This window comes from Anguilla rostrata, chromosome 2, assembly GCF_018555375.3.
Source record: "Anguilla rostrata isolate EN2019 chromosome 2, ASM1855537v3, whole genome shotgun sequence".
Lineage (NCBI taxonomy): Eukaryota > Metazoa > Chordata > Actinopteri > Anguilliformes > Anguillidae > Anguilla > Anguilla rostrata.
In genome coordinates this window covers 72186446-72214363 of record NC_057934.1, presented here as the reverse complement: position 1 = coordinate 72214363, position 27918 = coordinate 72186446, and the positions used below count along the sequence as shown (strand labels likewise).

Genomic DNA, 27918 nt, shown 5'->3' with positions numbered 1-27918 from the left:
TGCAACAAGAATTAAACTACATTTACAAAACAGGGGTAATAAAGGAGAAAACACTGACAAAGTGAAGGGACATGAGAGTTTATACAGAATTTTATACAGTACAGCCTTGTTATACATTCACAATGTCATACGTAATTCACATACAATATTGAAAATAAAGAGTGAAACAAAGATAAACAGATAAAACATACTGTCTGAAGTAAAATTATCAGCTTTAGCCAACATACACTTTTGCAGCAAAAGAACCTTAACATTCACATTAGAAGAACTGAAAAGGCCAGTACTGCCAAGATCATTTTCAGAACAGAGTTTTTCAATACATATTACCATGTTTTCATTCTATGGTATATCCAGTTTTTACAGTTTCTTTCAAACAATTACATTGATGTCAATGTTATCATCACAAAATATCAGCCTTCGGACTTAAAGGGAAATAACGTTTTCGAAAGAATAATGAATTAAATCAAAATGGGATCCCAGTTTGCCACAGTCATTCTGCCGCTGATAAGAAGGTATTTTTTGAAAATGTCCAGATTTAAATGCTGCAATACTGACAAACCTCCCAATAAGGGCTTCCAATGTGAAGGGCTCTTTATTTGTATGCATTTCAGATGTGTGTCTGAATAATGAAGGAATTTTTGAATAAATTATCAGGTGTTCTTCTTTCATAAAATACATCATACAATGATAATTGGTCTGGCTTTTCACCTGTACTGTCTGGTGGTCACAAGAAACACATACTTGAGCATCTTTTCAAGTCACTGGTGGCGATTTAAATGACTTCGCACAATGTACACATTTAGGAATCCTCACCTGAATGAATTTTCTGGCGGAATTTTAAGTTAGATTTAGTTAAGTAACACTTCCCACATTGTGTACACTTGTATGGCTTTTCATCTTTATGAATGCTCTGGTATACATTTAAATAGGATTTTGAACCGAAACACTTCCCACACTGTGTGCACTTGTAGGGCTTTTTACCTGTATTAATTCTTAGGTGTGTAGCTAATGTAGATTTTCGAATAAAACACTTTTCACATTGTGTACACTTGTACAGCTTTTCACCAGTATGAATTCTCTGATGGCAACTTAAATGACTTAATTTGAAAAAGCATTTACCACACTGTGAACACGGGTAGGTAGTCTCATCTGAATGACTTTTCTGGTGGAATTCTAAGTTAGATTTGGTTAAATAACAGTTCCAACACTGTGTACAATTATAGGGCTTTCCACCTGAATGAATTCTCTGGTGGACATTTAAATAAGATTTTGAACAAAAACACTTCCCACACTGTGTACACTTGTATGGCTTTTCACCTGTATGACTTCTCAGGTGGCTTTTTAAGTAACATTGTCTGGAGAAACTCTTCTCACATTTCAGACATTTATAGGGCTTTTCACCTGTATGAATTCTCTGGTGGAGTTTTAAATTAGATATTTTGGAAAAACACTTCCCACACTGTGTACACTAGTAGGGCTGCTGATCTGCATGCATTCTCAGGTGTACATCTAAAGTATATTGTGTATTAAAACACTTGCCACACTGCATACAAAAGTACGGCATTTCATCCATATGAACACGCTGATGGATATTAAAATTAGATTTTGTATTGAAACCTTTCCCACACTGAGTACACTTGTACAGCTTTTCACCTGTATGTATCATCATGTGGCGATTTAAAGCACTTGTCTGGGAAAAAGACTTTGCACATTGAATACATTTGTATGGCTTTTCACCTGAGTGAATAATCTTGTGGCGATTTAAAGCACTTGTTTGGGAAAAGCCCTTCCCACACTGAGTACATTTGTAAGGCTTTTCTCCTGTATGAATTCTCTGGTGGATATTTAAATGAGATATTGTGGAAAAGCCCTTCCCACAATGAGAACATTTGTAAGGCTTTTCACCTGTATGAATGCTCTGGTGGCTATTTAAATGAGATATTCTGGAAAAACACTTCCCACAATGAGAACATTTGTAAGGCTTTTCACCTGTATGAATTCTCTGGTGGCTATTTAAATGAGATATTCTGGAAAAACACTTCCCACACTGAGGACATGTATAGGGGCTTTCACCTGTATGGATCATTTTGTGGGAATTCAACACATTTTGTTGGGAAAAACACATCCCACACTGATGGCATTTGTAGGGCTTTTCACCTGTATGAATTCGGAGGTGGCTATTTAAATTAGATATTTGGGAAAAGCACTTCCCACAGTGAATACATTTGTAGGGCTTTTCACCTGTATGAATTCTCCGGTGGTTACTTAAATGAGATATCTGGGGAAAACACTTCCCACACTGAGTACATTTGTACGGTTTGTCACCTATATGAATTCTTAAATGTTTTTTTAGACCAGATTTGGTATTAAAACACTTCGAACATTGTGTACACTTGTTTGGCTTTTCACCTGGATGAATTTCACCTTTATTTCTTTGAATGGACTTCTTTTGAAAAAAATTCAAAAGTCTTGGTTCCTTACTTGAATTAATTATCATGGGTTCATATATCACATTTGTTCTCTGACAATGCATGTGTTTGTTGCTACCGCCTATACATTTCTGGACAATTCTGGTCTGATCATTCTCATTTTTTATGCTAAAGTGATGATTTAAGTCCCCACATTGGGTCAAATGATCACAAATTTCTTCTTTTTTACAGTTTGTGTTCGGTTTTCCTGCACATTGCCATGATTCAATCTTGTCTATCTGATCAAGACCAGCTCCATTCATCACAGAATTCATAGGATCACTCACTAAGTTTTCATTGGATTCACACTTGATGTGAGCAGATTTAACATTAACCCCAGTAAAATCCTGCAAGTCACAGCTGTGTTCTGCCTTAAGGCATCCTCTATCATCAGTCTCTGTTTTGATTTGGTCAGGATGCAAATGGGTTACATATCCCAGCTCTGTACCATCTAGGTTCTCTGTCTTAAGATCCCCAGTGTGGGTGGAGCCCAGATCAGTTTCTGTTTTAATCAGTGATGTGTGTGTGCGGTGTACATCACTGACCCCACTGTGTGCTGTAACACACTCCGGCTCCAGTGTGTTGAGTCCTGCTGCAGCACACTCTGTCTCTGACTCTGCCATGTGGACAATCTCCAGTCCACTGAGCTCCTCTTCTTTCTGTCTGATCCTGTGCTGCTCAGTGAGCTCTGGTAGTGTTGTCTCAGTGTCCCGTCTCAGACAGACTCCTGCCTGCATCATACTGCTGCTCAAAGGTGTGCAGAAGTGCAGCTCCTGGAGAGAAACAGGGGAAGGGATTTAGCCTTAATACAGCAAGTCCTACTGCACACTCTGTAGTCCTGCAGATGCCTGACTGACCACAGAAGATGCTTTTACATGACAAGGTGGGGGGAACGCTTCCTCTTCCCCTGGGTGATACCAAGTGCTAATGTCAACTGCCCCTTTGTGTGTTCTTTATTGCAGAGTGGAAGGAAGCCTTTGCTGAAGTGCCACAGAACACGTTTGCATTTGTGTTTGTTTCAGCTTTCTTCCTCAGTGAAATGGTAAATGGGCTGCATTTATATAGCGCTTTTATCCAAAGCGCTTTAAAATTGATGCCTCTCATTCACCAGAGCAATTAGGGGTTAGGTGTCTTGCTCAAGGACACTTCGAAACGCTCAGGGCGAGGATCGAACCGGCAACCCTCCGACTGCCAGAAAACCGCTCTTACCTCCTGAGCTATGTCGCCCCCATGAGAAAATAAACCCTCCTGCAAGATAAAACAGAAGAAACCAGCAGAACGCAAGATCTTGCACAGCAGCCTGAAGACTGGAGTCTTCAGGCTGCTGTGCAAGTCAGCACGTGCCCCAGTAAAAGGGGTCTAGCAACGCACATGTGACCGGGACATTGCTTTTCACCAGAAAGTGTGGACTGATTTCGGACAAATCCAGAGTAATGGACTCCCAAATATAGTAGGCTACGGTCATATATTCCTATAACTTTTCGCTACTTCGCCGAAAATTAATTAATTGACTTAACGGTATTCTACAATATTCCGGAAAGAAAAATTGGCTACATGTCATACAACCCGGTTCATATTTCTAGAATGTCATTATGTTCCACGAATTAATTGACTGAAGGGTCCTCTGAGGTAGCAAACGTTATTTCGCGACATCTTTAACTCATAGTAGGCCTAAACTTACTCACCGTCTAGTTGAGAATTAACGTTGCACCCGTAGCCTACGAGGTTTTCAAACCCTGGAGATAATTCAGCATTCGTGTACGTTTTAGCAACTAGTGCCACATTATCAAAAAAGAGCCTATATATGGCGCTATGTTAAAATGAATTAAATAAAAGTAACCCGACTAGAAACGAGTAAACAAGACTGACAACTATTAAAGCATTAGCTAGATGATACGAAAGAAAACGTACCCTTATTTGTTCATGACTCCATTACTTATCTCAATCAGTCGTTTCATTTATTGCAAATTACACAATAACGTAACTTTCGGCGGCGGACGATCCCGTGCGGATTGAAACCGTACAAAAAAGCGTATGATATAACTGAGATGACCACAGTGAATCTACGGAAGCTGGAGTGTGAAGGCAGGCAGACCAGATGCCACAATAAGGCAAGAGGTTTTCCGGTAAGCGCGAAAGCGGTACATTTCACAATAAAAGTTAGAATTCACGTCGACTTGTCATATTGAACTCAAAAAATGTCATCAGCACATTGCGCCCCCCAAAAATTATGGCAACAATGAAATTAAATTTAGTGAAAGTCCACTACTTGGTTGCATAGTCCTTAAATGCAATTACAAGATCAAGTCTAAAACCCAATTTAAACCCATCATTTTATCCCTGTTTCTGGGGGATCTGTCCTCAGTCTCCTCTTCAGAAAGTGAAATACATGCTAAATTGGATTTAAATCAGGTCACAGATGTTTGCACAGCAATGACAAGAAATACTACTGAAACTGCTAATTATATGTTCTTGGGGAAACATATGTAATGAGAACAAAATTGGACCAAGAATTGATCCCTGGGGCACCCTGTACATCAGCAGACCTGATGACGACTCAAACTCACCAAAGGGGATTCAGATTTTCTGTTAGACAGGTAAGAGGAAACCCAGTCCTAGACAGTTCCAGATATACCCACCCTCAGCCTGAGCTAATCTAGAATAGAAATCATGAATAATTACATTCAATATAATGTAAATACAGGAGCTGGACAGAATCAAAATCAATAGGAAAAACACGCTCGCTGTAGCTAATGAAAAATGCTCCCATTTAATCATCAAAACGTGTCATCCCCAAGCCTGTCATAAATACAGAATTTAATCTTCAAACACATAAACGTTACCAAAAACTGAAGTCTCGTTAGACAGAGAACATCAGAGCTATTTTGACCAGGGCATGTGCAATGTCTGTCAGAGAGGGCATATTGACAGTGCAATTCATGTGCAATGTTGGAAAATAAAGAGTAATACAAACATCCTCAACCGATATATCAGACAAAACATACTGTCAGGTCTAAAAAATCAGCTTTAATTGACAAGCACAATTACAACTCCTACCATTGACAGTAAAAGCACTGGAAAAGCCAGTACTGACAAGTTCATTTTCAGAAAACAAGTTTACAATACATAAAACCATGTTTCTTTTCACAGAATATCCAAACAGATTTCATATTGTTTTACTGTACATTCTTTCAAACAATTTACTCTGCTGTCAATTTCATAATTACAAAATATCACGCTTCAGTCCACAAGAAATTTTACATTTACATGGAATTAAAATGACATTTTCAAAAAACAGTCAAACACTTGTTATGAAAGATTTTCATCTGAATAAATTCTCAGATGGCTACTAAAAAGCATGTTGCACAATGAATACAATTGCGTGGCTTTTCACCTCTATGAATTCCATGTTAGCACGTTAAATTGTGGAAAAGCACTCACCACAGTGTTGAGATGTTTAGGGCGTTTCCCTTAAATTAATTCTTAGGTGGCATCTTAAATTACACACTCAGGAAAAGCACTTCTCACAATGAATAAATGTGTATGGTTTTTCACCTGTATGAATTCTCTGGTGTGCATTTAAATGAGATTTTGTATTAAAACTGTTCTCACATTGTGTACACTTGTATGGCTTTTCACCTGTATGAATATTCCAGTGGCAAATTAATTGATACATTGTAGACAAGCCCCTCCCACAATGTGTACACTGGTAAAGCTTCTCACCTGTATGAATTCTCAGGTGTGTATTTAAATCAGACTTTCTATTAAACACTTCTCACATTGTGTACACTTGTATGGCTTCTCACCTGTATTAATTCTCACATGTGTATGTAAATTATATTCTGTAGTAAAACATTTCCCACAATGTGTGCACTTGTAAGGCACCTCACCCATGTGAATTCTCAGGTGGTTTCTTAAAAGATGCATTTGGGAAAAACACTTCTCACAATGAATACTTTTGTCGGGTTTTTCACCTGTATGAACTGTCTGGTGTTTATTTAAATCAGATATTGTATTAAAACTCTTCTCACATTCTGTACAATTATATGGCTTTTCACCTGTATGAATTCTCTGGTGTTTATTTATATTCAATTTCATGTTAAAACATTTCTCACACGTTACACATTCGTAAGGCTTTTCACCGGTATTAATTATTTTATGAGTATTTAAATGAGAAAGTGAGCACTTCCCACACTCTTTACACCAGTATGAATTCTCTGGTGTATATTTAAATCAGATTTTGTACGAAAGCACTTTGCAAATTGTATACACTTGTAGGGTTTTTCACCTGTATGAATTCTTACATGTACATCTAAATTTGATTTTGTATTAAAATCTTCTTTTCTTCTTTAAAAATGTGAATACTGATTTATTATTCCTTCAAGTTTAAAGGGTGACATTTTGTGATTCTTAAGTTGAAGTTAATTGTTTAAACATTTTTTTTTAATAAACGATGTGAAAACTACACATACTTGTAGAGAAAAACATAGTGATTTGTATTGCAAAGTTGTATTCTGAAAATTACCTGGACAATACTAGCATTTTCAGGTCTTTTGCTGCCAATGTAGCAACATTATTGTTCATGTCAGCTGAAATTGATTATTAGACTTTAGAAAGTATGTTTTATCTGGTACATCAGTTTAGGATTTTTGTTTTACTCTTTATTTTTCAATGTTATATATGAAGTGTATATGAAATCATTTTACATTGTGAATGTGCATGTACCAAGTCCATTATGACATGAAAATATCTGTATGAACTCATATCCTTTGCTGTTTGATTATTTTTGTTTATTTACAGTTAACCCCTTTAATCATGGGTTTATTTACAGCTGTGTGGATTCATGCGGTTTTTTTTAATGGTGAATCACTGTGGTCTCACGATGGAGCATTGGTGGCCCGGTGGTAGAGCTCCCACCTGCCACACCGGCGACCCAGGTTTGTATCCCGGCCAATGCCCCAAAAACCCAGTAGCCACTGGGGATGCGTAAGGTAAGCCAGCGCATTCTCAGTGCCGGTCCCAAGCACAGATAAACAGGAGGGTTGCGTCAGGAAGGGCATCCGGCATAAAACATGCCAAATCATATGTGGTAAATGGACTGCATTCATATAGCGCTTTTATCCAAAACGCTTTACAATTGATGCCTCTCATTCACCTGAGCAGTGAGGGGTTAGGTGTCTTGCTCAGGGACACTTCAACACGCCCAGGACGAAGATCGAACAAGCAACCCTCCGACTTTGGAAAACAATAATGTGTTGAAAAATTTCAATCAGGTTCTCGTAAACCACAGCGTAGTGAAATCTTGTCAGGGTCACTTATAATATTTCAGCTGATGCTGGCAAGTGCTCTGTTCTGTTACTGGACATTAATGAAGCCTTGCAAATATGTTAAATAACCACACCATGCTTTAATCATGCAGGAGTCTTTGCGTAGATGGTTTTTTGTGTTCAAAACTACAACATATCATGAGAACGTGAATTCTAACTTTTATTGTGAAATTTCACGATCTTGGACATTCCTGGAAGTCACCTTCTTGTTGCGGTCTATTCTGGTTGGCTTCAGACTGCTAAAGCTTTTTCGTGGATTCACTGTGTCCAGTGAATCGGACACTCGGTACAGTTATCCAGCCAAGTACATAATCCTGCTTCGTGATACAGGCACCAGGTTAAAAAAAAAAATCACAAGGGCAAATTTACACTTGAAAACTTACTGGAATATGGCCAAAATACAAAGTTTTATTTGAGGACTGGGGATGCTATAGCAGGGTGCTGATAAGAAGGTATTTTTTGAAAATGTCCAGATTTAAATACTGCAATACTGACAAACCTCCCAATAAGGGCTTCCAATGTTTATTTGTATGCATTTCAGATGTGTGTCTGAAACATGAAGGAATTTTTGAATAGATTATCAGGTGTTCTTCTTACATAAAATACATCATACAATGATAATTGGTCTGGCTTTTCACCTGTACTGTCTGGTGGTCACTAGAAATACATACTTGAGCATCTTTTCAAGTCACTGGTGGCGATGTAAATTTAGGAATCCTCACCTGAATGAATTTTCTGGTGGAATTTTAAGTTAGATTTAGTTAAGTAACACTTCCCACATTGTGTACACTTGTATGGCTTTTCATCTTTATGAATGCTCTGGTGTACATTTAAATAGGATTTTGAACCGAAACACTTCCCACACTGTGTGCACTTGTAGGGCTTTTTACCTGTATGAATTCTTAGGTGTGTAGCTAATGTAGATTCTCGAATAAAACACTTTTCACATTGTGTACACTTGTACAGCTTTTCACCAGTATGAATTCTCTGATGGCAACTTAAATGACTTAATTTGAAAAAGCATTTACCACACTGTGTACACGGGTAGGTAGTCTCATCTGAATGACTTTTCTGGTGGAATTCTAAGTTAGATTTGGTTAAATAACAGTTCCCACACTGTGTACACTTATAGGGCTTTCCACCTGAATGAATTCTCTGGTGGACATTTAAATAAGATTTTGAACAAAAACACTTCCCACACTGTGTACACTTGTATGGCTTTTCACCTGTATGACTTCTCAGGTGGCTTTTTAAGTAACATTGTCTGGAGAAACTCTTCTCACATTTCAGACATGTATAGGGCTTTTCACCTGTATGACTTCTCAGGTGGAGTTTTAAATTAGATATTTTGGAAAAACACTTCCCACACTGAAGACATCTGTAGGGCTTGAGAGATGTATGAATTCTCTGGTGGCAAGTAAAACTATATTTTCTATAAAAACACTTCCCACACTGTGTACACTTGTAGGGCTGCTGATCTGCATGCATTCTCAGGTGTACATCTAAAGTATATTGTGTATTAAAACACTTGCCACACTGCATACAAAAGTACGGCTTTTCATCCATATGAACACGCTGATGGATATTAAAATTAGATTTTGTATTGAAACCTTTCCCACACTGAGTACACTTGTACAGCTTTTCACCTGTATGTATCATCATGTGGCGATTTAAAGCACTTGTTTGGGAAAAAGACTTTGCACATTGAATACATTTGTATGGCTTTTCACCTGAGTGAATAATCTTGTGGCGATTTAAAGCACTTGTTTGGGAAAAACACTTCCCACACTGAGTACATTTGTAAGGCTTTTCTCCTGTATGAATTCTCTGGTGGATATTTAAATGAGATATTGTGGAAAAGCCCTTCCCACAATGAGAACATTTGTAAGGCTTTTCGCCTGTATGAATTCTCTGGTGGCTATTTAAATGAGATATTCTGGAAAAACACTTCCCACACTGAGGACATGTATAGGGGCTTTCACCTGTATGGATCATTTTGTGGGAATTCAACACATTTTGTTGGGAAAAACACATCCCACACTGATGGCATTTGTAGGGCTTTTCACCCGTATGAATTCGGAGGTGGCTACTTAAATTAGATATTTGGGAAAAGCACTTCCCACAGTGAATACATTTGTACGGCTTTTCACCTGTATGAATTCTCTGGTGGTTACTTAAATGAGATATCTGGGGAAAACACTTCCCACACTGAGCACATTTGTACGGTTTGTCACCTATATGAATTCTCAAATGTTTTTTTAGACCAGATTTGGTATTAAAACACTTTGAACATTGTGTACACTTGTTTGACTTTTCACCTGGATGAATTTCACCTTTATTTCTTTGAATGGACTTCTTTTGAAAAAAATTCAAAAGTCTTGGTTCCTTACTTGAATTAATTATCATGGGTTCATATATCACATTTGTTCTCTGACAATGCATGTGTTTGTTGCTGCCGCCTATACATTTCTGGACAATTCTGGTCTGATCATTCTCATTTTTTATGCTTAAGTCCCCACATTGGGTCAAATGATCACAAATTTCTTCTTTTTTACAGTTTGTGTTCGGTTTTCCTGCACATTGCCATGATTCAATCTTGTCTATATGATCAAGACCAGCTCCATTCATCACAGAATTCATGGGATCACTCACTAAGTTTTCATTGGATTCACACTTGATGTGAGCAGATTTAACATTAACCCCAGTAAAATCCTGCAAGTCACAGCTGTGTTCTGCCTTAAGGCATCCTCTATCATCAGTCTCTGTTTTGATTTGGTCAGGATGCAGATGGGTTACATATCCCAGCTCTGTACCATCTAGGTTCTCTGTCTTAAGATCCCCAGTGTGGGTGGAGCCCAGATCAGTTTCTGTTTTAATCAGTGATGTGTGTGTGCGGTGTACATCACTGACCCCACTGTGTGCTGTAACACACTCTGGCTCCAGTGTGTTGAGTCCTGCTGCAGCACACTCTGTCTCTGACTCTGCCATGTGGAAAATCTCCAGTCCACTGAGCTCCTCTTCTTTCTGTCTGATCCTGTGCTGCTCAGTAAGCTCTGGTAGTGTTGTCTTAGTATCCTGTCTCAGACAGACTCCTGGCTGCATCATACTGCTGCTCAAAGGTGTGCAGAAGTGCAGCTCCTGGAGAGAAACAGGGGAAGGGATTCAGCCTTAATACAGCAAGTCCTACTGCACACTCTGCAGTCCTGCAGATGCCTGACTGACCACAGAAGATGCTTTTACATGACAAGGTGGGGGGAACGCTTCCTCTTCCCCTGGGTGATACCAAGTGCTAATGTCAACTGCCCCTTTGTGTGTTCTTTATTGCAGAGTGGAAGGAAGCCTTTGCTCAAGTGCCACAGAACACGTTTGCATTTGTGTTTGTTTCAGCTTTCAGTGAAATGGTAAATGGGCTGCATTTATATAGCGCTTTTATCCAAAGCGCTTTACAATTGATGCCTCTCATTCACCAGAGCAATTAGGGGTTAGGTGTCTTGTTCAGGGACACTTCGACACGCCCAGGGCGAGGATCAAACCGGCAACCCTCCGACTGCCAGACAACCGCTCTTACCTCCTGAGCTATGTCGCCCCCATGAGAAAATAAACCCTCCTGCAAGATAAAACAGAAGAAACCAGCAGAACACAAGATCTTGCACAGCAGCCTGAAGACTGGACTGGCCATGGCCAAACGACAATTTCCTTCAATCCGTTCACATTGCTGTCTTGGGTTGTGGAGTTGCCTTGAATTTAATTATTTTCAACTGACTGACATCATCAGTATCAATGTAAGCAAAACATGAAATAAGCTGTCCCTAACAAATTCCATGGGCCTGACTTATAGAACATGTCTGAAAAAGAGGACAGTAACATTACAAATGACAAAGAATGAATTGTAACAATATACAGGACAGTGGTTCCCGACCCCATTCCTAGAGATTTACCGCCCTGTAGTTTTTCATCTCAACCCTAATTTGGTAGACCTGATTCTACGAAACAGCAGCCCAACAAGATCTCTAGCGTGAGTCGGAGTGAAAACCAACAGGACAGTGGACCACCAGGAACAGGGTTGGGGACCACTGGTATAGAGTCAATAAAGGTTTATGTGCTATTCACTTCAGAATCTTCAGATTCTTCACAGTAGCCTAAATCAACTTCATATTCCGTATGCATATGGCCGGGCAGGGGCATTGCTAGACATAAAGCTCTACTGGGGCACAGGTCACCCATTACTCAAATCACACTTTTTTTTCTTGAATGCCTACCACATGCACACTGCCGTGCACGGACAGTAATGTGCGCGCCACAGTGTACGGACCAGGACCCCAAGGTGCGCCCCTCAGCTTGTATTTTGGGTTAAACTGCGTTGCTTTGATATTGTGGATTAGAAAAAAAATAATTCTTTTCCCGTTATTATCAATCTACATTAATCCACTTCCAAATATAGGAGCCTGTTAAAACTCTAACATGAGATTTTACTGGGGCACAGCAGATCAATACTGGGGCACGTGCCCCAGTAAAAGGGGTCTAGCAACGCCCATGTGACCGGGACATTGCTTTTCACCAGAAAGTGTGGACTGATTTCGGACAAATCCAGAGTAATGGACTCCCAAATATAGTAGGCTACGGTCATATATTCCTATAACTTTTCGCTACTTCGCCGAAAATTAATTAATTGACTTAATTGTATTCTACAATATTCCGGAAAGAAAAATTGGCTACATGTCATAAAACCCGGTTCATAATTCTAGAATGTCATTATGTTCCACGAATTAATTGACTGAAGGGTCCTCTGAGGTAGGAAACGTTATTTCGCGACATCTTTAACTCATAGTAGGCCTAATCTTACTCACCGTCTAGTTGAGAATTAACGTTGCACCCGTAGCCTACGAGGTTTTCAAACCCTGGAGATAATTCAGCATTCGTGTACGTTTTAGCAGCTAGTGCCACATTATCAAAAAAGAGCCTATATATGGCGCTATGTTAAAATCAATTAAATAAAAGTAACCCGACTAGAAACGAGTAAACAAGACTGACAACTATTAAAGCATTAGCTAGATGATACGAAAGAAAACGTACCCTTATTTGTTCATGACTCCATTACTTATCTCAATCAGTCGTTTCATTTATTGCAAATTACACAATAACGTAACTTTCGGCGGCGGACGATCCCGTGCGGGTTGAAACCGTACAAAAAAGCGTATGATATAACTGAGATGACCACAGTGAATCTACGGAAGCTGGAGTGTGAAGGCAGGCAGACCAGATGCCACAATAAGGCAAGAGGTTTTCCGGTAAGCGCGAAAGCGGTACATTTCACAATAAAAGTTAGAATTCAAGTCGACTTGTCATATTGAACTCAAAAAATGTCACCAGCACATTGCGCCCCCCAAAAATTATGGCAACAATGAAATTAAATTTAGTGAAAGTCCACTACTTGGTTGCATAGCCCTTAAATGCAATTACTGCATCAAGTCTAAAACCCAATTTAAACCCATCATTTTATCCCTGTTTCTGGGGGATCTGTCCTCAGTCTCCTCTTCAGAAAGTGAAATACATGCTCAATTGGATTTAAATCAGGTCACAGATGTTTGCACAGCAATGACAAGAAATACTACTGAAACTGCTAATTATATGTTCTTGGGGAAACATATGTAATGAGAACAAAATTGGACCAAGAATTGATCCCTGGGGCACCCTGTACATCAGCAGACCTGATGACGAATCAAACTCACCAAAGGGGACTCAGATTTTCTGTTAGACAGGTAAGAGGAAACCCAGTCCTGGACAGTTCCAGATATACCCACCCACAGCCTGAGTTAATCTAGAATAGAAATCATGAATAATTACATTCAATATAACATAAATACAGGAGCTGGACAGAATCAAAATCAATAGGAAAAACACGCTCGCTGTAGCTAATGAAAAATGCTCCCATTTAATCATGAAAACGTGTCATCCCCAAGCCTGTCATAAATACGGAATTTAATCTTCAAACACATAAACGTTACCAAAAACTGAAGTCTCGTTAGACAGAGAACATCAGAGCTATTTTGACCAGGGCATGTGCAATGTCTGTCAGAGAGGGCATATTGACAGTGCAATTCATGTGCAATGTTGGAAAATAAAGAGTAATACAAACATCCTCAACTGATATATCAGACAAAACATACTGTCAGGTCTAAAAAATCAGCTTTAATTGACAAGCACAATTACAACTCCTACCATTGACAGTAAAAGCACTGGAAAAGCCAGTACTGACAAGTTCATTTTCAGAAAACAAGTTTACAATACACAAAACCATGTTTCTTTTCACAGAATATCCAAACAGATTTCATATTGTTTTACTGTACATTCTTTCAAACAACTTACCCTGCTGTCAATTTCATAATCACAAAATATCACGCTTCAGTCCACAAGAAATTTACATTTACATGAATTAAAATGACATTTTCAAAAAACAGTCAAACACTTGTTATGAAAGATTTTCATCTGAATAAATTCTCAGATGGCTACTAAAAAGCATGTTGCACAATAAATACAATTGCGTGGCTTTTCACCTCTATGAATTCCATGTTAGCACGTTAAATTGCGGAAAAGCACTCATCACAGTGTTGAGATGTTTAGGGCGTTTCCCTTAAATTAATTCTTAGGTGGCATCTTAAATTACACACTCGGGAAAAGCACTTCTCACAATGAATAAATGTGTAGGGTTTTTCACCTTTATGAATTCTCTGGTGTGCATTTAAATGAGATTTTGTATTAAAACTCTTCTCACATTGTGTACACTTGTATGGCTTTTCACCTGTATGAATTCTCAGATGTATACCTAAAACAGATTTGGTAGTAAAATATTTCTCACACCGTGTACAATTGTATGGCTTTCCACCAGTATGAAATCCACCTTCATTTCTATGCACAGAGGCTTGGGTTTTTACTTGAATTAATTATGGGTTCAATTATCACATTAGTTCTCTGACGGTTTATGTTTTCTTCTAGTGTTTGTACTTATCTGGATGATTCTGCTTAGATTATTTTCACTGTTTATGTCATAGTCATGGTTTAAGTCCTCACATTGGGTTAGCAGATCATGAGCTTCTTCCTTTTTACAATTTGGGCTTGGCTCTTCCGCATATTGCCACAGTCCACTCTGGTCTTTGTGCTCAACACCAGTATTCATGAGATCACTCACCACACTGGGGATTACCTGAAGGCAGAACATATCAGTGACTTGAAGGATTTTAAATGTGTTCATATTAAATTTGATAGGATTGAAACCAGTGAAATTTTAGTGAGTGATCTCATGAATACTGTGATGAATGGAGTTGGGCACAAAGACCAGACTGAATCAGGGCAATGTGCAGGACAGCCAAGCCCAAACTGTAAAAAAAGAAGGAACCTTATGGCCTACTGACCCATTGTGGAGACTTAAATGATCACTGTGATATGAACAGTGAAAATAATCTGACCAGATTTGTCCAGAAAAGTGCAAACAGTAGCAACAACCATATAAATTGTCACAGAACAAATGTGATAATTGAACCCATGGTAATTCAATCAAATAAAAACATTACATTTTACATTACATAAAAACCAAGCCTTTTGAAAATCTTTCATTCAAATGAAGGTAAAATTCATACAGGTCAAACGCCATTCAAATATACACAGTGTGAGAAATGTTTTACTACCAAATCTAATTTAAATTGCCACCTGGTAATTCATAAAGATGAGAAGCCGCCCAAATGTACAGAGTGTGAGAGGTGCTTTGAAACAAAATCTTCTTTAAATACACACCAGAGAATTCATACTGGTGAAAAGCCAAACAAATGTATTCATTGTGGGAAGTGCTCATCCTGTACATCTAATTTAAATCGCCATCTGAGAACTAATACAGGTGAGAGGCCTTACCAGTGTACTCATTGTCCACAATATACGAGTTAAATCGCCACCTGAGGATTCATACAGATGAAAAGTCATACAACTGTACAGAGTGTGAAAAATGTTTTAAATCAATATCTGATTTAAGTGTACACCAGAGAATTCATACTGGTGAGAAGCCTTACCAGTGTACACATTGTGGGAAGTGCTTGTCCACAAAGTATCTATTAAATTGCCACTGAAGAATTCATACAGGTGAAAAGCCATACAAATGTACACAATGTGAGAAGTGTTTTAATACAAAAGCTTATATAAATACAAAAGCTTATATAAATATATACACACTTGACAATTCATACAGCTGAAAAGCCCTACAAGTGTACTCATTGTGGGAAGTGCTTTTCCCAAATGTGTCATTTAAGTCTCCACCTGAGAATTCACACAGGTGAGAAGCCATGCAAGTGTGCACAGTGTGAGAAATGTTTTTCCTCAATATATAGTTTAAATAGCCACCAGATAATTCATACAGGTGTAAAACCATACAATTGTACCCAGTGTGGGAAGTGCTTTACCACTGTAACTCATTTAAACAGCCACCAGAGAATTCATACAGGAGAAAAGCCTTTCAAGTGTACACAGCGTGAGAAGTGTATAAAAAGGATTTTACTTCTCACACAGATCACCCAATATGGATTTAAATCCTGACAGTCTGCACTTTCAACTAATATTTATTGTTTTATTTCAGATTCAGTCTGCTGGAGTAATGCGCCAAAACAAAAAAATTGTGTCACTGTCCCAATACTTTTGCGTAACTGTAGTTTTGATAATGCTGTCTGTCTAAAATGACTTTCATTTTAAATAACTTGTATGCACCTCAGGGTTTAGATTTCCTGTTCACGTATGGAAATGTATCCTCTGTGAAATCAGCATCAGCATCCAGTCCTGTAGATGCGTTAACCACATCCCTCCTTTAAGTTCATGGGTATTATTGGCCTGAACTGTTGTTAATGGCTCTCTTTCTGATGGCTGTGTTCCAGTTTACTTCAAATAAGCTTATACCCAGCCTCGTTAAAAGCCCAGTCTGAATCATTACTCCTACATCAATTCAGGCCTACCCAAAGCTTTGTTCATTTCCAAAATCCTGAAGAAAGCTGTTTGCAGACTGCTGTTAGAGATGTTGGAAAACAATAATGTGTTGAAAAATTTCAATCAGGTTCTCATAAACCACATTGTAGTGAAACACATCTTGTCAGGGTCACTTATAATACTTACTTCAGCTGATGCTGGCAAATGCTCTGTTCTGTTACTGGACATTAATGAAGCCTTGCAAATATGTTAAATAACCAAACCATGCTATAATCATGCAGGAGTCTATGCGCAGATGGCTTTTTTGTGTTCAAAACTACAACATATCACGAGAACGTGAATTCTAACTTTTATTGTGAAATTTAACGATCTCGGACATTCCTGGAAGTCACCTTCTTGTTACGGTCTATTCTGGTTGGCTTCACACTGCTAGAGCTTTTTCATGGATTCACGGTGTCCATTCATCTCTCTCGTACGTTTATGTTTCACACTGCTGTACCGCACTTGGGATCATTCGCCGCCGAGAATTACATTACTGTGTCATTTACGTCAATTTAAAACAATTATTGATTACAAAGTAGTTGAGTCATCAGCGAATAGGGGTAAGTTTTCCCATGTCACATCGTAATGCGTTTACAGTTCTGTTCATTTTTTGTTTACCCGCTTCAAATTGGGATGCTTTCACTGACGTGAGTGCAAGTTATTTGTTTGGTAATGTGACAGTAGCTGCTAAAGCGCACGTGATTGCGGAATTAATTTCAGGGCTTGTAGCTACATGGCCCATCGTTACTTTTCAGTGAGATTGTCAATAAAGTGTCGCTAAATAACATTAGTCTAGCTAGCTATCTAGCTTGTACGACCCTTTCGGTTGTTCTGTAAATTAATCAGTGAAAATTAGGAAACCGCATAAATACGCTGGATTAGGTTTTTATCACCGGTATCGTTGGTTTCAGGAATAGGCTACTACAATTGACTCTATTCATTTTCAGCGAAGTAGCCACATTATGCGCATCCGGACCATTGCTTGGAAACTAAACGAAGCGAAATTTGGCGAAAACAATAGGCTACCGGAGAACATGTAAGTGAAGGAGTATAATAAAATAAGAAGATACTAGGGGCTAATTGATATGAAGCAAGTTGTCAACAACGGGACTCGTTAAACCATATTGTTTTCAAAGACCAGCGTCCAGCAGTGCTGCTTTATTTTAATTCGCCTTTCTCTCGTCTTTCTTCTTTCTTCATATTGAAAAAGGAAGTGACGCAATTGGATTTAAGCCGAATTACAACCAGAATCTGTTGTGGCACCGTTGATGCGATGTATGTTAATAAAATGGTGTAGGAACTGTGGACAAAAAAGTGTACAAATAAGTAAAAAATGACAGAATCATGGATCCATAGAAGATAAAGAAGTGGGAGGGCCCTTTTATAAACAACCTGACCCCACAGGGCTCAACAGTGCTCCCATCTTTTAGGAGCATTTGCTCCTGGAAATTGATGTGCGCTAACTGGAAAACTAATTTAGGAGTGCATCTAGTAATTGGGATTTCTCAGTGTGCTCCTACATTTTTAAACTTAGGAGCACATATTTACCCCTGCCCCAGAGGGAATTATATGCATGACTGGCAAAGTCCTTTGGAATACCTGGAATATAAGCAGATAACTAATTTGCTCTATAAGTACAACTCAGAAATGGAGCATTGACTCATCACGAGTATATTATTGGTGAGCAACACTGGCAAAACAATAATTTGTTTTTGTATAGAATGTCCTGAGTTATTCCATATATCATACCTGGGGTGGGGAGAATAATTATTCCGATAGATTAAGTGACAAGTAAGGAGTATAAAGAAGTATCTTTATGAAAATGTGATAATTTCTGGGCAATTCTTTAAATGCTATAAGTGAAAAATAGGATAAATTGGAGATCACCTAATGGAGAAAAAATAAAATGGTATATGAAGTTACAGATGGTGGGTGTTTTTTTATTTTTATTTTTTTAAACTGTCGAATCCTGTTTATTTTTTATGTAAAATTAATGGTAGGAAAATCTAGCTGCAGTACTGTGTTACTGCATTCCGAGCACTGTTTTGGTGAAGTGAATTACAAAAAAAAAAAAAAAAGAACATTTAATAATTCTCCTGCACATTCTGGCAATTCAGCCATTGTTATTTCTAATGTTACTGTCATCTCCTTGCATCGTTCTGTAAGTCATGCCTGTGAAATTTGTTCATGGATAACTTATTTTCGTTTTTTGAGTTTCATTGATGTTGATGATGGCAACTGAATAGAATTAAATTCACGGCAGCTCACAACCCAGGACAGGACAGATGAATGGACTTGGCGAAATTGTGCAATCCACAAATGCAATACTTTACACATTGTGAACCACTTCAGAAGGGGCTTTCTTCCTATTTACAATAATAAAACACTAAGAAGAAAACACACAAAGTGACAATTGAAGTTAAAACTGTATTTTGAAAATTGACCTGTGACTTGGTATCGTGTAGGAAAAGTTTTGTCCCGCTTGTAATACAAGAGCGCCCCCTGTGGTCAGTCAGGCATTTGCAGGACTGCAGAGTCTAAAGAATGCGTCAGCTGCTGCAGTACGACCTGTTAGATTAAAGCTAAAATCCCTTCTCCTGTTTCCCTCCAGGAGCTGCACTTTTGCACACCTTTGAGTAGCAGTATGATGCAGGCAGGAGTCTGTCTGAGACAGGACACTGAGACAACACTACCAGAGCTCACTGAGCAGCACAGGATCAGACAGAAAGAAGAGGAACTCAGTGGACTGGAGTCTGTCCACATGGCAGAGTCAGAGACAGAGTATGCTGCACCAGGACTCAACACACTGGAGCCAGAGTGTGTTTCAGCACACAGTGGGGTCAGTGATGTGCACCATACACACACATCACTGATTAAAGCAGAACCTGATCTGGTCTTCTCCCACAATGAGGATCTTAAGACAGAAATCCTAAAAAGTACAGAACTGCAATATGTAACCCATCTGCGTCCTGACCAAATCAAAACAGAGACTGATGATGAAGGATACCTGAATGAAGAACATATCAGCGAATTGCAGGATTTTAAATGTGTAATGAAATCTGATCAAATGAAGTGTGAATCCAGTGAAAGTTTAGAGAGTGATCTCGTGGGTATTGTAATGAATGGAGCTGATGTTGATAACAGAGACCAGGCTGAACGATGGCAATGTGCTGCAGATTCATATCAAAATTGTAAAAAAGAAGAAATTTGTGACCTTCTTACCCAATATGGGGACTTAAGTCATCATTGTGACATAGACAATGAGAATAGCCAAACCAGAATTGTCCAAGAAAGTTGCAACAGTGGCAACAGACCTGTAAATTGTCAGAGAACGAACGTGATAATTGAACCCATGATAATTAATTCAAGTAAAAATTCAAGCCTTTTGAATTTCATTCAAAAGAAGACAACTTGTAAAGTTGAGATTCATAGAGGTGAAAAGCTGTATAAGTGTAGACAGTGTGAGAATTGTTTTACTACCAAATCTGGTTTAAAAAAACACCTGAGATTTCATACTGGTCAAAAGGTGAACAGGTGTACGCAGTGTGATAAGTGTTTTAATACAAAATCTAATTTAGATACACACCTAAGAGTTCATACTGGTGAAAAACCCTACAAGTGTACACAATGTGAGAAATGTTTTCGTACAAAATATGACTTAAATTCACACCTTAAAATCCATACAGGTGAAAAGCCATACAAGTGTACACAGTGTGAGAAGTGTTTTTATTCTAAATCAAATTTAGATATACACCTAAGAATTCATATGGGTGAAAAGCCGAACAGGTGTACTCACTGCGATAAGCGTTTTAATAAAAAATCTCATTTAGATATACACCTAAGAATTCATACAGGTGAGAAACCTTACAAGTGTATGGAGTGTGAGAAGTGGTTTCGGACAAAATCTGATTTAAATACACACCTGAGGATTCATACAGGTGAAAAACCGTACAATTGTACACAGTGTGAGAAATGTTTTAATACAAAATCATCTTTGAATACACACCTGAGAATTCATACAGGTGAAAAGTCCTACAAGTGTACACAGTGTGAGAAGTGTTTTAATACCAAATCTGGTTTAAATAAACACCTGAGAATTCATACAGGTGAAAAGCCCTACAAATGTTCTCAGTGTGGGAAGTGTTTTTCCCAAATATCTCATCTAAGTAGCCACCTGAAAATTCATACAGGTGAAAAGCCGTACAAATGCTCCCAGTGTGGAAAGTGTTTTTCAATAAAAGCTCATTTAAATAGTCATGAGAGAATCCATACAGTTGAAAAGCGATACAAGTGTACAGTGTGAGAATTGTTTTTCTACAAAATATGATTTTAACAAGCGTGAGAATTCATACCGGAGAAAAGCCATAGGATTGTACATGGTGTGGGACACTCTTTTCCACAACAGGTAACTTAAATTCATAACATTGAAAAGCCATACAAGTGTACACAGCGTGAAAAATGTTTTAATCCAAAATCTGATTTATATACGCACCTAAGAATTCACAGAGGTGAAAAGCCCTACAAATTTGTTCATTGTGACAAGTGCGTTTGCCAAATATCCTCTTTAGAATCCTCCTTTTGATATGCCTTAATGATCATATTTTGGACAGACAGCTGAAATAAAGGAACAATGGTTCAAACTGTGGTGCCTATTATAATAAGTGTTTGTGACAGCTTCTTTTAAAATGCCATTTTATTTCTATTTAAATGGAAATTGTGATTCTAGATTGTAGATTTAAGGGTGTCATTCTGTGATTAAGAAATCAACAACCATGTAATTTGTTTGAAAGAAACAATGTGAAAACTGAACACACTGTAGAAAGAAATGTGGTGTAATGTGTTTGCAAATAAAAACCAGCAGACTGTAACCAAAAGTGTTTTTGTAGCTTAATGTGTCGAACTTTACAGAACTTTATGTAGCAAACCTGCGAGTTCAGTCTCTGGTCAATCATTGTTTTACTTGTTTTTATTTTTTCATCCCCGATTTTATCATAGTTTTTCCCAACCCCTAACTTGAACAAACGTGTTGATCTGTCACCAGCAACCCTTCCCACCAACTCCTCCAATTCATGTGATGCCTATTCTCGCTATTTTCCACACTGCAGAAGCATCATCAGCCATATGCTGCCCGTGCCGTCGGAGGATTACGAGGTCAGCATATTCTCGGTTCGTGCGTCCGCAGGCATGTTCTGGTCAGGAGTGGTCGTTAGAGAGAGTGATGAGGTCATCGGAACTACCCGCCTTGCCCCCGATTATTCCCTGGCGAGGCTGAGCCAGTTGTTGCCTCGCCAATGTGGACCTTCGGCCATAGCCAGCAATGGTACGCAATGTGGACCTCCGGCCATAGCCAGCAATGGTGCGCAATGTGGACCTCCGGCCATAGCCAGCAATGGTGCGCAATGTGGACCTCCGGCCATAGCCAGCAATGGTGCGCAATGTGGACCTCCGGCCATAGCCAGCAATGGTGCGCAATGTGGACCTCCGGCCATAGCCAGCAATGGTGCGCAATGTGGACCTCCGGCCATAGCCAGCAATGGTGCGCAATGTGGACCTCCGGCCATAGCCAGCAATGGTGTGCCCAGGACTCAAACACCCACCTGCAGAGCTCACACTTTACTTTCGAGTGTCTTTACAGCACGAGCCACTGTACAATATCCACTCTAAAAAACTGTTGGTGTCGAGTTCTCTTATGTGTTTTACGCACCACCGCAATACATAAAGATGGCTGGTTTGGATATCAACTGAATCTTTGGTTGTTTTTTTTTAAGTAGCCATTTTCGGTCATGTCTATTACAGAAAACTGAAATTGGTCCCTAAGAACTGAATTAAATTTCAAACAACTATATGCAATTTTGAATAGTGAAATACAAATTCAAGTTAAGTTATTCATATTCATTTTTGCTGCCACTAATTTCTAACCCTAAAAACCTTAAGAAATCATACTGGGTCCAGCCATTAGCAGTCAAATTCTTCATTCGTGCAGCTCTGAAGTCTCAAGCTCAGGGGGTTGTTTTAAAACATAAAATTGCTTTTATTTACACCAGAATTAAAATTATTTTTAGTGTGGCCTTCCAGCTCCATGAAGCTTGGCTATAGAATAAGACTTCCGGACTTTGGCTACCAGTTTGTATTCGCTCATTTTTTCTAACAAAATGAAAGTTTGTTCTTGTTCCTCTATCACAGATGTTAATTCTGACTACAGCTGACAGGAATGTTGAATTCAGAGCAAACCCATGAGAAGTCTAACACAAAAATGGGTTCTCAGATTGTTTTTAATTCAGCATAATGTGTGATACCTCATACACAAATAATAGTGGTTGTACAGCAGTTATAACCAGCCACAATTCCCTGGATGAAACCTTTCTAAAACTCATTCTTACATGGGACACTCTGAGGAATCTGTTTCACCCTAATTTTGTGAGAATCCTTTGTTTTGCAGGAGAGCAAGATTTGTACCAGATTACATAATGGAGTCAAATATGGCAGGAACGAATTCGATTGACCAAGTGATTACATTTATTCAATTAGTTTTGCAAAATGTTCAATAACAAATTTCAGTTTTAATCATGCAGTGTTGTGTAGGCTATATATGGAATTTTTTGCCTGCAATACTACAAGCAGTTGTAAAAAAATAAAATAAAAAAAAAGAAGAGAAAAAAAAGGAGATGTCTAACTTTTTTGTAAAATTTTCCACTCTTTCGCCCACCGGAAGATACTCTTGTGGCTTGTTTTCGTTCGCTTCTCACTTCTCGAGCTTCCAAAGCTTCACACAGCCTGACTGGACTCTGACATATCTATAGCCTTCATGTCATCAAGCAAACGAGTTCAAGTAATTTAGTCATTAACGAATAAACGTAGTTTTTAATCCTCATAATCTTCTTCCCTTGTAGTTTTGTTTACATGTTTCAAATCTTACCTTCCTTTCACAATGTTGTCAACTAGATATCTGTTTGGTCAGGTCGCTATAGCAAACCGCACGTGATTGTAGAATTAAAAACCTTGAACTGGTTCAAGGGTAGGCCTACTTCTCAATGAGATTCTTAAAAAGATGCGTTTCGGTGCGTTAAAGATGCGGCATAATAATGTGATCTGTGGTGAATATGTGTGAACTCGCAAGTAGGCTGGCTATAAGAACAGTTTGGTGCGTGAAACACTGCGCTTTGGTCTCATCGGTTCGTTCAGTTTACACACCTGCCAAAAGTCCATGCTGTCTCAGTAACGGAAAATACTCAAATGTATCTTTAAATAAAAAGGAATTCATTATTGTGCTAAAGTAACTAGCTAACGTTAGCAATGTGCTATCTAGCTTGTATCGTCAATGAACTAGATGTTTCAACATATCTACTTATTCATGATAGGATATCTTGAGGGTGTGAATGAAGGCGCTACCATTGTTCACTCTATAATTTTAATCATATTTTCACATGGAACGTAGACAGTGTACTAGCACACGGCTTTCAAAAAAGTTGCGGGCGTTAAAGCGATCATTCACTCACACCCCTTTTGCATAGGCCTACACAAATATTGTATCGGCTACACTGTTTAGCCTGGCTTACATCGAACTTGAATACCGGGTTAGTTGAAATCCACATTTGATACCGTAAGTAGGCTACGCAAAATCACTTCTTATTCTTGCTTTTTTCCCTGTTGCGAATGGTGAGATGTCCTTGCCCACGTCAGTGGATCATAAAGGGTAATACTGGACCGATTTTAAGTGTCTTCATACAAAAGGATTTGTGAGAACAGAGATTCTGACTCTGGCAACCGAATGCTGATTGGCTGAGCATTACATTTTCCAAATCAAATAATTTCTAGCAAAAGGGCATTGATAAGCATTTTGTCCTTTACCTAGCCGCAGCTGTTTTGCTTAAGTTGATCGCACATAAACCTGTAATCATTCTCCAGTACATTCTGGCTAGTCCGCCTTCATTGTTTCTAATGTTACTATTGTTTTCTCACAGAATAACAGCACTGAAAAAACACGAATGCTGACCTGTACATGTTCGGAGGGACTTGAGAAGGGGCTTCCACTTTGCTATAAGAAGAGAGTTATAAGCTAAGTATCGAATTTAAATAGCCACCTGAAAATTCTCTCGTGAACAGCCCTACACATGTGACCGGTGTGGGAGATGTTGTCCCACACCTCTGAATCTGCAAAAACCTAACCGCTCGTCTTTCTTTTGAACAAAGGAACCCTCCCGCCAATTTTATTTTTGACTCTCGTTTCTTAAATTTAATGAATTCTTCATGTAGGCTACCTTCAGTGCAGTTACTTCCATTCTAAGCAAAGTCCATTACACTCGCCATGTGACACAAAGTAGGCTAATCACAAAAGGGTTTTTTTTCTAAACACATTCGGTGAAAATAGTCTTGTACACCATTTATCGCCGGAAGTCCATAATTGGCTATTTAGTTTCACGTCTATATCTGCTCAACTTCTTACAGCTTTGCAGACAATTTGGATACATATATTAGGCTACCAATACGTGCATAACACAAAAGAGCGAGTAGCCTACTGTCATTGACAGTACATTCGTGTAGCAGATGTAACTTTGCTACTTCCCGAATAAGCATAGTAGCATGCAGTAAAGTGATGCAGGTTAGTGAAACACGGTGTTTATTCCCTCCACGCGCATAGAACCTTTAATTTTCACAAGCACGTGGAGCCAAGTAGTAGGCACAGCCTTCACACGGTCAATATAGAGCAATAAGCTCGACATAAGAAAAATAACGAAATGGTGCTTTTCAGTGAAAATGTGGGCGGCTCTTAAAAGAGCCTTTGGGTAGTTCGGAAACGGATTTAGGCTACCGGAATAAAGCTTTACCCACCGAAGCCGTACAGAGTGCGACCCTGCCGCTTCAGAGCATAAACTACATCCATAGCGGTGACAGTCTTCCTCTTGGCGTGCTCAGTGTAGGTGACGGCATCGCGAATGACGTTCTCCAAAAACACCTTAAGCACTCCTCGAGTCTCTTCGTAGATGAGACCTGAGATACGCTTGACTCCTCCACGGCGAGCCAAACGACGAATCGCAGGCTTCGTAATACCTTGGATGTTGTCACGGAGAACTTTGCGATGACGCTTAGCGCCTCCTTTACCAAGACCTTTCCCGCCTTTTCCCCGACCACTCATTTTCTTCACACAAGAGTAAATTCTTCACAAGAAATTGTGAACTCCAGCTGCATAGCAGCGCGTATCTATGTGCGCAAAGACGACCTGATTGAAGCCTCGCAGCAACGAGGCGGTGGCTCTAGCTAAAGCCCGCCTTCCCTCACTCCAAGACATCTGAATATTAGAGCAATAGAGCTCCAAATTGTGTCCAAATGAAATGTTCCAAATCAGATTCAAATTTTTAAAATACAAACTAGCTACTAAAAGATTTCCCCAAGGGATTTATTTTGTGCAAAAGTTCGATAACCTTATAAGTCAATTATTATTTAGGTTACTATCACTTCAAAATACCGAAATGCAGAATATTCTTACTGACTTACACGCGGTTGTGGCAGGCCACAAAAATACCAGACTGCGTGTAAGTGAGAAATGTTTAATTATTACAAGAATGTTGTAGTCGGTTACTAAAATAACTAGCCTATAGATATTCCTTTCGCTCAAAAGGGAAATGGTTGATAGTGTTTGATTGTATCCATAATGTTCCCCATAATACAACCATATTTGATAACATTAAGATTAATATTAATACTGAAACCAATTGTCTTTTTTCCTCTAATATTTTTTAAAAATCTTTTGCAATCCAGTAATATGTGATTTGTTTCTTGCGCAGTGCACTCAGTCAGTGGTTTTAACAAAACAGTGCCAGCTGTAGGTCTCAGTTTACAAATGCTAAATAACCAGTTTTCCACAGCACATTACCAAAAATAGATTTTGTCACTTGGAAGTTTTCAGTGAAATTCCTTACAAGAATATAGAATATTCATACTTTTGATTATAAAGGTTTGATGTGTGACATTAGTAGGGTAAATGATTATGATAAACAAATTGTCAAAGTCAACAATCACTGGAAAATGCCAGTTGCTTCAATTTTGAGATGCAATATATTTAAACTGGTTCTTAGCTAAAACTATGCATTTAATAATATGTACAATAATATACAAAGGTTCAGGCGCCTCTTGTCAAACGGCACATTGCGATGAATATTTAAGTGAAAACGTTACACTGGAGGCCGCCGCCCAGCCCCCACAGATATCAGCACAGAACAATCTTTGGTCATTTTTAAAATTATTTTTATCAGAAACCGCAGACCCACCCCATAGCACGGTGTCCTTACGCATTTTAGGATTGGAACGGTTTACTTTATGGTTTCATATTCTAAGCTGGCATAAATTCACTTGTACCGCTTTCTCGAGGTAGTCGCGGATCCGCTAAGGTTACACAACATGCTATAGCACGGATTCTCAAAGCTCCGTTGGATGCACTTGAGGTTCTGCTACATTGTTAAATCTCCCTAAAATAGGTCGACTGTCCCATTAACTAAAGCCAGACTTCAATATAGAATTTCGGATGCAAGCATGTGCGCACGTCCACAAAGGATTAAGAACAGACTTCACGGCATACGCATGCAACTCCGCCGGCTGAGTTATAAAATAAGCTCAGCTCCACACTGAACTTCAGTGAAAGTATTTTTGCCTCCCGTGAGAGTGTGGGTGGCTCTTAAAAGAGCCTTTGGGTTCATTTGTTGCACTTCGGTTTACTTTGAGCTGGTATACTTTGTGACAGCCTTGGTGCCCTCAGACACTGCATGTTTAGCCAGCTCTCCTGGCAACAGAAGGCGCACAGCGGTCTGAATCTCCCTTGAAGTGATGGTAGAACGCTTGTTATAGTGAGCCAAACGGGAAGACTCACCAGCAATACGCTCAAAAATATCATTAACAAAGGAGTTCATGATGCCCATGGCCTTTGATGAAATGCCAGTATCAGGATGCACTTGCTTCAAAACCTTGTACACGTAGATAGCGTAGCTCTCCTTCCTGGACTTTCTGCGCTTCTTTCCTCCCTTCCCAGCGGTCTTGGTGACAGCTTTCTTAGAACCCTTCTTGGGCGCGGATTTCGCTGGCTCAGGCATTCTCGCAAACTCAGAAACCAAGTGATCCTGACTAACCCGGTC

At 39.0% G+C, this 27918-nt stretch overlaps 6 protein-coding genes across 10 annotated transcripts in view; 2 read left to right on the top strand and 4 right to left on the bottom strand.

The window, feature by feature from the left end:
• Positions 1-21839, top strand: part of LOC135249384 (zinc finger protein 665-like) — a 78796-nt gene extending 56957 nt beyond the window's left edge. For 2 of the 4 annotated variants that reach the window (XM_064324975.1, XM_064324976.1), the window contains exon 2: positions 19407-21839. In XM_064324975.1, coding sequence (XP_064181045.1) covers positions 19407-21098 — 1692 coding nt within the window. In that variant the 3' untranslated portion in view covers positions 21099-21839. The other 2 variants (XM_064324978.1, XM_064324979.1) reach the window with 2 other exon arrangements.
• LOC135249373 (zinc finger protein 665-like) lies at positions 63-13075 on the bottom strand. 2 transcript variants are annotated; one of them, XM_064324942.1, is made up of 3 exons: positions 11364-13075; positions 10706-10933; positions 63-3241 (listed from the first exon to the last, which is right to left on the bottom strand). In XM_064324942.1, the coding sequence occupies exons 1-3, from the start codon at positions 11472-11474 to the stop codon at positions 1469-1471; spliced, it is 2112 nt and encodes a 703-aa protein (XP_064181012.1). In that variant the 5' UTR covers positions 11475-13075; the 3' UTR covers positions 63-1468. The 2 variants fall into 2 exon arrangements, with proteins under 2 accessions (XP_064181012.1, XP_064181011.1); XM_064324941.1 differs by lacking the exon at positions 63-3241 and having other exon boundaries at positions 8504-10933; positions 11364-11491.
• On the bottom strand, positions 5476-6566 carry LOC135249440 (zinc finger protein 300-like). The gene is given in 2 exon segments (XM_064325092.1): positions 5476-6239; positions 6242-6566. Coding segments are annotated over 2 exon segments (588 nt in total). The 3' UTR covers positions 5476-5976.
• On the top strand, positions 12047-16406 carry LOC135249548 (gastrula zinc finger protein XlCGF62.1-like). The gene is given in 3 exon segments (XM_064325158.1): positions 12047-12119; positions 15701-15999; positions 16001-16406. Coding segments are annotated over 3 exon segments (744 nt in total). The 3' UTR covers positions 16373-16406.
• A 3556-nt stretch (positions 21840-25395) lies between the features above and the next one.
• LOC135249454 (histone H4) lies at positions 25396-26080 on the bottom strand. The gene has a single exon (XM_064325108.1). The coding sequence runs from the start codon at positions 25926-25928 to the stop codon at positions 25617-25619; it is 312 nt and encodes a 103-aa protein (XP_064181178.1). The 5' UTR covers positions 25929-26080; the 3' UTR covers positions 25396-25616.
• A 1377-nt stretch (positions 26081-27457) lies between these two features.
• LOC135249451 (histone H2B-like) lies at positions 27458-27903 on the bottom strand. The gene has a single exon (XM_064325105.1). It carries the CDS (start codon positions 27874-27876, stop codon positions 27502-27504), a length of 375 nt encoding a protein of 124 aa, XP_064181175.1. The 5' UTR covers positions 27877-27903; the 3' UTR covers positions 27458-27501.
• Between the last annotated feature and the right edge of the window lie 15 nt (positions 27904-27918).

What these genes read in the sequence shown, in the direction of transcription:
- LOC135249373 (XM_064324941.1), bottom strand. Translation starts at nt 11,474, where the DNA reads ATGGCCAGTCCAGTCTTCAGGCTGCTGTGCAAGATCTTGTGTTCTGCT. An exon ending in GGGGCGACATAGCTCAGGAG is followed by an intron (nt 10,934 to 11,363) that starts GTAAGAGCGGTT and finishes GTTTCTCTCCAG; the next exon opens with GAGCTGCACTTCTGCACACC.
- LOC135249454 (XM_064325108.1), bottom strand. Translation starts at nt 25,928, where the DNA reads ATGAGTGGTCGGGGAAAAGGCGGGAAAGGTCTTGGTAAAGGAGGCGCT.
- LOC135249451 (XM_064325105.1), bottom strand. Translation starts at nt 27,876, where the DNA reads ATGCCTGAGCCAGCGAAATCCGCGCCCAAGAAGGGTTCTAAGAAAGCT.